Source organism: Homalodisca vitripennis, chromosome 5 (genome assembly GCF_021130785.1).
Source record: "Homalodisca vitripennis isolate AUS2020 chromosome 5, UT_GWSS_2.1, whole genome shotgun sequence".
NCBI classification, from domain to species: Eukaryota; Metazoa; Arthropoda; class Insecta; order Hemiptera; family Cicadellidae; genus Homalodisca; species Homalodisca vitripennis.
Window position 1 is genome coordinate 166,738,191 of NC_060211.1, and position 11,032 is coordinate 166,749,222.

General features: G+C 33.0%; 1 protein-coding gene across 2 annotated transcripts in view; it reads left to right on the plus strand.

Moving 5' to 3' along the window:
* The window catches only part of LOC124363104, a 35,647-nt gene extending 27,369 nt beyond the window's left edge, over positions 1–8,278 (plus strand). The window contains exons 8-9 of one of the 2 annotated variants that reach the window (XM_046818227.1): positions 5,189–5,454; positions 6,203–8,278. In XM_046818227.1, coding sequence (XP_046674183.1) covers positions 5,189–5,454; positions 6,203–6,464 — 528 coding nt within the window. In that variant the 3' untranslated portion in view covers positions 6,465–8,278. The remainder of the gene's footprint in view (positions 1–5,188; positions 5,455–6,202) is intronic. The other variant, XM_046818228.1, reaches the window with a different exon arrangement.
* The last annotated feature ends 2,754 nt before the right edge of the window (positions 8,279–11,032 follow it).

The following is an 11,032-nucleotide window of genomic DNA, read 5'->3' on the forward strand; positions in this document are numbered from 1 at the left end:
ACACATGTACGTGTACAATGGCTATAAAACATATACAGATTTTCTTGAATCGTGGCAACAAAGCAAACTCTACATCGGCGTTGGAAATATAATTTACTTGAGCCGGAAGTGCACATACACGGGTAAAGCTTATGAAAAGCGTGCGAAGCCGCATGAAACAGCTAGTCTATATATATAAAAATGAATGTTTGTATGTTTGTCCTTTATGGAATCGTGAACTATTGGACCGATCATGATGAAAATTTGTACGTATATGTATTTTTTCCACGGAGAAGGTTTATAAGCTATGCCCATCCCTTTCCCGATTCAGGATTCCGCCCCACTGGTTACAGAAATACCCATAAAGAAAAGCATTGCAGCAAAACATATGTTAACGTCTTTTCAAATTTTTAATCAGCTGTTCTTTGTAAACATATATTACACTTATAGTTTTAAAGCATAGAGTAAGCTTAAGAGAAACGACAAATTTTGTTTTAAACTGTTTTTGCAATCACTGTTAAACATAGACTTTACTATCCAGATAATACAATTCAAATTTGACGTAAAAATTCACCTTTAACTGCAATATTTATTTAATATAAACCATGCTCATGCTTGATCAGAAGAGTAATGCAGATATCATAATTACTATCTTACGTTGGCTACAAATATAAAGAATGTTTATAAAATCAACCTTAGTTGTTTTTTTTGACAGAAGTATGGTTCTCAAAACTCCGTGTGTAATATTCTCTCGATCGAGACAACAAAGCAAGCTCAATCGTGGCATCGGAGATATAACTAATTTAATCTAAAAATTTATTATAGTAAAAAAAAAAAATTTACTAAGTAATATAAGGACTTCGGTTCTTAAGATTTGCGTGCGAAGCCGTGGGTAACAGCTAGATAGAGGCAGGAATATGGTACATACCTTCATAATACGCCCAAGAGGCTCACGATGGAACGACTATCAATTATCTCAGCAATGTTTAGAATGTGATAGAAAAAGAATAAGTGAATATAGTGTACTGTTTTCAACGGGAAATTGCGTGCGAAGCCGCGGGCAACTTTTGCAAAAAATTATTGAAATGTGCAGCAAAGCGCGCCGGGCCCGCTAGTCTATATATATATAAAAATGAATGTTTGTATGTTTGTCCTTTATGGAATCGTGAACTATTGGACCGATCATGATGAAAAATTTGTACGTATATGTATTTTTCCACGGAGAAGGTTTATAAGCTATGCCCATCCCTTTCCCGATTCAGGATTCCGCCCCACTGGTTACAGAAATACCCATAAGAAATGCATTGCAGCAAACAATATGTTAACGTCTTTTCAAATTTTTTAATCAGCTGTTCTTTGTAAACATATATTACACTTATAGTTTTAAAGCATAGAGTAAGCTTAAGAGAAACGACAAATTTTTGTTTAAACTGTTTTTGCAATCACTGTTAAAACATAGACTTTACTATCCAGATAATACAATTCAAATTTGACGTAAAAATTCACCTTTAACTGCAATATTTATTTAATATAAACCATGCTCATGCTTGATCAGAAGAGTAATGCAGATATCATAATTACTATCTTACGTTGGCTACAAATATAAAGAATGTTATAAAATCAACCTTAGTTGGTTTTTTTGACAGAAGTATGGTTCTCAAAACTCCGTGTGTACATATTCTCTCGATCGAGACAACAAAGCAAGCTCAATCGTGGCATCGGAGATATAACTAATTTAATCTAAAATTTATTATAGTAAAAAAAAAAAATTTACTAAGTAATATAAGGACTTCGGTTCTTAAGATTTGCGTGCGAAGCCGTGGGTAACAGCTAGATAGAGGCAGGAATATGGTACATACCTTCATAATACGCCCAAGAGGCTCACGATGGAACGACTATCAATTATCTCAGCAATGTTTAGAATGTGATAGAAAAAGAATAAGTGAATATAGTGTACTGTTTTTCAACGGGAAATTGCGTGCGAAGCCGCGGGCAACTTTTGCAAAAAATTATTGAAATGCGCAGCAAAGCGCGCCGGGCCCGCTAGTAATATATAAAAATGAATGTTTGTGTGTTTGTCCTTTATAGACTCAGAAACTATTGGACCGATCACTATGAAAATTTGTATTTATTTGTATTTTTCTATGTAGAAGGTTTATATGCAATGCCCATTGATGTAACTCACCACCAGGCTGTACTGCAAGATATAAAAGTTATCAAAGCGCCTGCACATTATAAACTGCAATTACGACACAGTTACGTATATTAAATAGCCAAACACTATTTGAAGGCAAAGAAATATACGGGCAAAGCTTAAGAGACGCGTACGAAGCCGCGGGAAACAGCTAGTAATGATATAATATCAAAAGAAACTGCAATGGTACATCCATATTGATGTAGTGTCAACATATTAGTTACGTACTCAGATTTCCATTTGGCTCCCCTATTGTGTAATTAAAATCTTTCTTGCTTGTCCAGAATTAGAGCACATAAAGGGTGTTGTATTATCAAAAATTGAATTTTTCTAAAATGTTGCATAAATTTTATTATAACACAATCAAATTTGTTGGGATATTTTCTTAAAGTTTTAGGTAATTGAATCTGGAAGTTGGAGAATTGTGGATCAGGGGGAAAAAGCCCAGATTATGGATGGCTGTAGAAATGGTTTTAATCTTGTGACCAATGAGCCATAAGCTCGTGTTCAATGTAATCAATTACTAAATTATAGATAAACCGTTCGCAAAGAAACCTGCGCAGAAGCAAATATCTGAGCAGCCACATGCAGGAGGGGCCCCCTCCAGTGGTGGGGAGTGGGACAAGCATCTCCTCGTCTCTGTTTTATCAGCTGTGTGGGCCATGTCTCGTTCGCCCTATTTTTTTTACACTGCAGCTATGTTACACCTATTCTATAAGTGTATTTTATTTTTATGTGTAGGCCTATACAAGTGTAATTAATTGAACAGACTAATGTAGCCATAGAGCTTGCGTTTTGGTGTGAGGTTAGCCTCTAAGTGGCAGTGGCCAGGTTAGGGGATAGAGCAAGCGGGCGAGTGCCGAGCAGTGGTGGGGATACTGGGAGAGGGTGGCATCACAGCGGCAGAGGGGTATATTACCCACCCTGTGTGGACTAAAAATCGCCCAGTATCTTTTTGTAAGCGGTTTACTTATAAGAAAAAAATTAATGTAAATATTTGGCTTAACCTCTAATTTGTATGAATATTATTGTTTTTGTTATTCATGTACATGTGCTTGTCAACTGGTCTTGTTTTACGATTTATTGATTTAGATTACAATATTGCACAATACTGCAATATCATGAAAGCTTGCTGTATCTGTTTACTCTGATAAATAAAATATTATTGATTTTTGTTATCAGAACATATTTGACACTATCCGGGTTTGAGAATGAGTAGAATGGTATTACAGTCACCTTCCTCCAGGGTGGCTTCGGACCTTCTCTCATTAAACAGATCAATGTCTTCTAAGGTTATTGGTCTCATTACGGGGCATGGTCATCTGAGGAAGCATCTTCACAGAGTCGGCATCCTTCAGGAGGATCCGCTCTGTAGAAGGTGTAATGAGCAGGAGGAGACTGCTGAACACCTGCTCTTTGATTGCCCTGCAATAGCAAGAGAGCGGTATGCCATCTTTGGTAGTTTGGACAGGGGTGGTGAATTTTCCCAGGAAGACCTGATAGGTTGTTTTCTGCGGTTTGTGGAACTGCTGAAGTTGTAGACTGGTGAGCCTCATGGTGTGTTCTGGGGTGCGCAAAAAGCCCTTGAGGCTTAAGTGCATGGCAATAAGGCCGCCCCAAGGGAAAAAAAAAATCATTAATAAATTAAGACTCAACAATTCCTCAAGCCAATTGTGGTAAAAGATTCTGGTGAAATACCTAAATGTAATATAATGCAGCTCAAACATTTAAAATATAGTTTTTCAAAATTTTTTTTAAATGTCCAAGCAATTTTTACAGGTATTGTTTGAAGTGTAATTATTAGTTAAATTAAATGAAAAGCAATATAACTGGCATATCATAACTTATTTTCTTCCTACTGTTTCTTTAAAGTGTTGTTACATTATCTAAGCTTATTTCACAGTGTAAGTTCATGCCGTTTATATTTTTCTTTTGATATGTCTTATTACTTAAGTTAAAATGTCAATTTACTAATCTGCAAAGGTTTGATTTTAGATGGTCAGTTGTTGATTTCTAACTAATCAATCCAACATTTGAATAAGCAATACAATCAAATACTTTTTGAGTTATATATTATATGTTTTAGTACTTACACTAAATCCTAAAATAAAAAATGATAAAATCTGGCACCAATACAATAAAAAAAGATTATATGCAGGTCTGATTTATACCGTTTTGAACCAATTAATTGACTATAAATTATGACAATGTTTTAAAATTTCATGGCTTTAAAAATTCCTAAACATGCTAAAGCCATGATTTTAAAGTAACTAATAACTTATAACTTGATTTTAAAAATTAAAACACTTTTATAGAGTAAAATATGAAAAGCTTTTCTGGAATATGGATAAATCAGCATTTATTAAAATCAGACCATTTAATTTTTTTTATCACAGTTTTAACTGCATTATCATGAACTAAAATTTAATCTTTGTAACCTTGGAATAACAAATTTCTAAATTTAGTTTGTAGCATTTCGTTTAGAAACTCAATAGAATATATAAATATAAAATATTGTATCTTAACTATTAATGTGTTTATTTTAGAAATGTTTGTTTATGAATAATTGTTTTGAAAATTCGTCTCAAGCAAAACATAATTAAATAAGAAATAAAGATATATTCAAGTACTTACTAACTACATTTGCTTGCTTTATTTGTTTAAAAGTCCTTAATTATTTATTTTTGCCAAGTCCTTTGGTTTGAACACGACTGGTGTTTACATACATTCATTCATATGTACAGGCATTGTTCTAAAACCCATATTTTTTGACCTTACGGTATCAAAGTCGACATTCCGCAGAAACCCTTAGTACTAGTTAGTACTATTACTAATATTTTCACCTACACTATTGTCTGAAAAAGTATTATTGTGTCTTTCGACACACAATCATTTGACTTTGACAATTTGTATTAATACATTTGTCAATTTCAATGTTGATATTTAATCTTTTTCTGTGTAAATTATTAGTGTTAAAAAGTAGACGTCTCAACAGAATTATAGAACACAAAATAGTGTGCTTCTGAATGCCCCAAGGATCCCACGAGATGGTACATGAAAGCGTTTAACGAGGCAGACTTTATCTTGGTGTTCGCATCGCCGCCTGGCCCCGCAGGCCCGCAGCCCCACAAGCTCAACACGTACCTGCACCTGGACCGGATAGCCCTGAAGCAACTACAGTACCGTCTGGCACTACCCCGGCCCCGCTGTCCTGCTGTCAGTGTCCAGCTGCCAGGCTGCTCTTGGGAGACTCTACCAGAGGAGGCCAAGTCTCTTTCCAGGTAACTTTTGTTTTGAGATAACCCGTTGTTGCAGTTATGATGATACTGATTCGTAATTTTTCTCTGTTCAAAAATTGATTGAAAGACATATGAAAATACTGGAATCCTAAAATAGTGTAATACAGTGAAAATATTTTAATACCTTAATTTTATTTCAACTATATAGTCTTTTACAACCAATCGTTTCACTATGTTGTTACTTGCATTCATGTGTATGGCACGTTGTACCATTTTCTTGTCGCAGTTGTTATAATTTCAATCCAACATAGCTCCTTAATACTAAGGTTCCTCAATCGAAAAGAATGAATGAAAGCAGTTTTGAAAAAACTTTCTAATGCTTTCTACTTGTGTCGCATTTACTTAAATATTAATATTTGTAAGAACAAGAATTATAACGTTTAAAAATGAACTTTGTTCTTAGGTGTACATGGTCAGTAACAATAACTAAAGGTTCTGGTTCAAAGGGTGTCGAAACATTCCTTACACAAATAAATTCTTAAATAAATTTGACACAGCAGGGCTGAAATATTTCAAGAATGGAAGTGTGCAAGCAATATTATGAAATGATGTAAAATGGAAAACTTGAATATTTATCTAAAAATTATCTTTGACCTCTGATAAGGTTTAAATTTAGACAATTTTACAGACACTGTTAAAATTTTATTTTAATAGCTGCCATTATTTTAAATTATTGAATTAGAATATTGTCTCCTAATAAAGTATTTACTAAATATTATTTCACTTTCAGGTATGCCCTGCCACGTGATCAAGATCCGATGTTGGTGTTTCTGGGGACGGCTCCGATGTGCGACCACGGGGAGTCACTACTGGCCGCTCTCAACATTCCAAAACAGAAACCTCCCTCGGCCTTTCCCTTGTTCAATCCCTGCACCACCTCGACCGCCGGAGCCACCACGACCACCATCGCCCAGGTCAGTGACGGTTCCGCTAACACTCTGGCCGAGGTGCCGCGAGAACTGTCCGCTCACACCATCTCTGCGGAGTGCTGATACTTTCCTTAGTGCCTGCAGGCCGAACAGTGTCATAGCATAGTGTGCCTCTAAGGCTACGACTCGTAGTCCAGTCGTGTTTGAAAGGCAACTTTTGGTAGTTTTAGAATTGCCTTTCCTAGTGCCAGAGGTTTTTTACTTTGTGAAGAAGCTAACGTAAGGTATAAGAGGGTTGTCGGAGTCGAGCTGTTGTTTTATCTCCATATTTGTCTCTCAGAGAGTGATCGGTTAGTTTGACGTAAATAGCGATTATAGTGGGTAGACGGTAGTTCACTAGGGCTCACCACAGTTTTTACTATACAATAATTACTGTAATTAGAGGGTGTATATACACGCGAGTAGCTTTATTTACCTGCACTGGGAAGTATTGTTTTCCATTGTTAATTGAAGTCCGAAGTTGGATCAGCCAAAGTACGTTATAAATGACTCCTTATAGTAAAAAGACATTAGAATCATTGTAAACTAGAATGGTAGAATAGTTTTAAAGATAAAATCATTAACAACAGCATTTGATAACACAAATAACTTTATATTACTTATTTTATATTTTTTTAATATTATTTTTTACATTATAGCCTATATGTTTAATTTAACTATCTATAATTTGGTTTATCATTCAATAAATACTAATTAATGCATATAACATATATTTAAGAGATATTAGTTTATTTTGCATATAAACAATATGAAGAAAAAAACAGGTTGATTTATATTTTTGTAATGTTCTCAGAGATGTATCAGAGTTCTGTTACATTTTAAACAAAATATCTTCCAGTTTAGATCAGATTATTAAAATTTATTTTGTAAGTGTTTTTATGGATAAATCTTAAAGTACATTTTGAATGAGAAGAATAATGGAAATTTCAGAAACTACAGTTTTGTATTTTCAGGATCTTTATCAACCTAAGATATGCTATTTTGTAGAATGCACCAACATGGTTACCCTCGTTTAAAAAATATGACTGTAACTAACAAAATAATGTATTTTTATTTTTAAGAGACGAGTCTTAACATAGATTTTATAGTTCTCTAAATATCTCTCCCACCGGTTGTTATGGATTCGTTCTATTATTCGACACATTCCTGTAAAATATTTGCATTGCTTTTAAGAACATTAAGTAGGAACATACTGAACCTCATTAAAAAAGTTTTCCATAATATCTGTAATCAGTATTTGCAGGCAAAAGTGCTGCAATAGATAAGATAATATCAATTTAAGAGATTGAGATTAAGAGATTAAGATCAATTTAATTTACAAGGGAGAGATAAGACCATATTTTTCACTGTGGTTTTCTTAACTATCTATATTTTTTAAGTTGATTTAAATAATTATATTGCAGATCAGTAAATCATAACAAATTAAGAAGATTAATATACAGATATAATATGTACCGTATTCATTTTTTGAATAGGAAACCGTGAAGCATAGTATGCTAATGACATATTAGTTGTAATATGATAATTTTAAAAAATATTCTTTTATTTTTTGTTTATTGAATATGAAGGGAAAAAATTATTCGTCTTAGATGATTTTTTTAAAATTTTGGATTTATAAGTACTTTACTTTTATGTGTATGCCTTAAGTACCTGTATCAGTTTCAGTATTATTATTATAGTTTGGATGTTTCAGTTTATTAGTGTTAGATTTATAGTGGAAAATGTAGGTTTAAGTTATGTTAACAGATTGCAACAAACTATTATGACAGCTTATCGTTCGTAAATGTTCAATTGTGTGTTTTATGTTTAGGCTTGAAGCAGTTAAGGTTTTAGTATTCGAAGTAGTTTTTGTTTTAATAAAAATATTGTTTACCTTAGCTGTCTCATATGTATGCTAGAGATGAGAATGCACAGTTTTATAAAGAGGAATTTAAATTTATGGTAATTCATAATAAATTAGTTAACAATATTTGCTTCTATTCAAGTTAGGTGTGGATCAAATTTTACTATAACATGTAAAAAACATTCTGGTTTGGAAACCATTTGAACAAAATTGGAAACCGATCATAGTGAACATTTTTATTGCCATTTATAATAAATACTTAATAGTTCCGTAATTGTATCCTAACTTATGTTTCTAATTGAAATAAAATAGTTTAAACTATGAGGCTGAATCAAAAATGAAACTGGGTTTAAAATTATTATATTCTTTGTAATTGGATTACAATCAGTATCTCCCTCTACATCTAATCTATTCTATTCTTGGCATTTTCTCACTATATTACATTTTTCCTATATGATGAATTAGTCAAAAGGATCATACAATACCATGTAAAAATGTTAAAAAACATTTGATTTCCCTCTTTCTATCTGTATATGAATCATATATGAATCACACAAGGTACTGTTGCAATATTTAAAAATGTATTTGTCTTACTAATATCTATTTTTAGAAAAAACCTTTTTAATATTGGCACTACAAGTGTAAAAACTTTAAAATTTAACTCACTATAAAATTTGATTTACAATATTAATAGCTGCCATATCTCTTTCTTAGCCAGAAATTATTAGATATTATTTCGTGAGACAAATTCCTAAGGAAACTTACAATGCTCTAATCTACACCATAATTTTTTTAGTGAGAGACTAATCCCATTTTTAGCTTTGTACCTTTCTTTACGGGTAACTGGCCTGTACGAGGATTTTATCAAATGGAATAAGGAGAAGAGTTGGTACAGTACATTTTCAACAGTACCTATATTAAGTGTAACAGTCACAGATAAGACTGGAGCCTGCGCTATGTCTAACGCAGACACAAAGTCTAATATCTTGGACCTTGAGGCCAGGTCTCACAGCTGTTTATTTGTAAGTAATAAACGTGTAGCCAAAAATAATTTAGGTATGTGTTTATAATGCATTTTTTGTGACTTACGTGTAATTTCTGACCAAACAAACAAATAAAACAAGAAAATTATCTAAGACAAATCCTTAATGACTTTTTTGAACAATCTACCAAATTTTTTCAGGGTACATTTTTATTAAAGAATCCAATCCCTCTTTTCGATTCTCTGATACCAACAGATTTTCGCCATATGTGCAGATTGGTGACTTTAATATCATATCTGCAAGAAATTCAATAAAAACCACTTGTTAAGTCCTTTAGTGATTCTTTGTTTAAAGTTTGTTATTGCCGATGGAAGGTTTGAAAGGATAAAATAGGATTTTGGAAATTTGCCATCGATATGTGTTACAAAATGTATAACGATGGCAAATGTCCGAAATCCTATTGTCCTTTATTGTTGGAAATTTACAGAGAACTGTAAAAAAAAACTCTGTTTCATGTTTGATACACTCTGTAGTTTTGTTTTATTAAATACAGACAACAAAGAACTAAGTTTAAGGCTGGGAAACCATGCATTTCTGTTGTAAACTCTATTGTAGTGATCAGTGGATTGTTTATATTTGAGTGTGTGGCGGTATATGAACTTGGGTATAAGTTTATTGGTTTTATAAATCTGTACGGTTGCTGTAATTTGAAATACTTATTGTTATTCGAAATTGGGTAATTATGTTTAACCCTTAGTGGTCAGATTTCTTTTTTCAAAACTCCACGAAAGCTCAAAAGGCCACTAATGTTACAATCGGTAATGCAAGCCCTTCACTGATGTGTACATTTTATGACAGATGTGGTGGGCTTGTTTCCCCTTTAACTTTTTAATGACTGGTATAGATTATACATAATTTGTAACTCTATGGGAATTATTGTACTAGCATGCATGGGTTCTGTTCAGGAAGTAGTTAAGGTTAAATCATGTAAGAAATGCAGAAAACCATACTTGACATCTTGACTGCAGAGTGTTTTTATTACTGTATTTTTGACCCATTGAGGAAGCCTTTTGGGCCAAGCTCAGAATGGTTTGTTTGGACTAGACGTAGAGTCGTAGGTCTGGCTTGTATCCAGTTTAATAACGACTGTAATAATATGGAGGTCACAGATAGTTTTATTGCTGACCTATTGTTTTGATTCTTTGTTTTGATTCTTGTTTGGACTTCTCATATTTTGACTGACTTTGATTGTTTTACCGGTTATGATCAATAAATCAGTCAGCTGTTTTTTTATAGTGGATGTATGGATTTCATTGTCATTTTGAAAAATGTATAAATATTGTTTTATATTTCAGTTTTTGTAGCTGTACTTTTTTTCCAAGAACTGTTCTTAAAGATATTGTTAAATAACTCACAAATACAGTATTTCAGTATTTACTGCAGTGCATAAAGTCAACATACAAATTTATATTTTTAAATCCAGTGTTATAAAAAAATGAGGTTAAAAATTAAAATAAAAGTTTTTCAATTGATAAAAAATTCTTTGATGAAACATGATTCAAGCTCAACATTTTTCAAAGATAGTAGTAACAATTTAAACAAAATTTTTACTACTTTACTTATTTTAATTGCTTCCAACACAAGGGAGCAGTAATAAATAGCCAGGGCCATACTCAACTTTGGCGGACCATGGAAAAGATATTCAGCCGGGTCCTGTCATGCCCCGCCACCACTCCATCTGCTTCCATCACTCCGCAAACCCCCCCCCATTGTTATCCCATTGACAACATCTTATTATTTTGGTA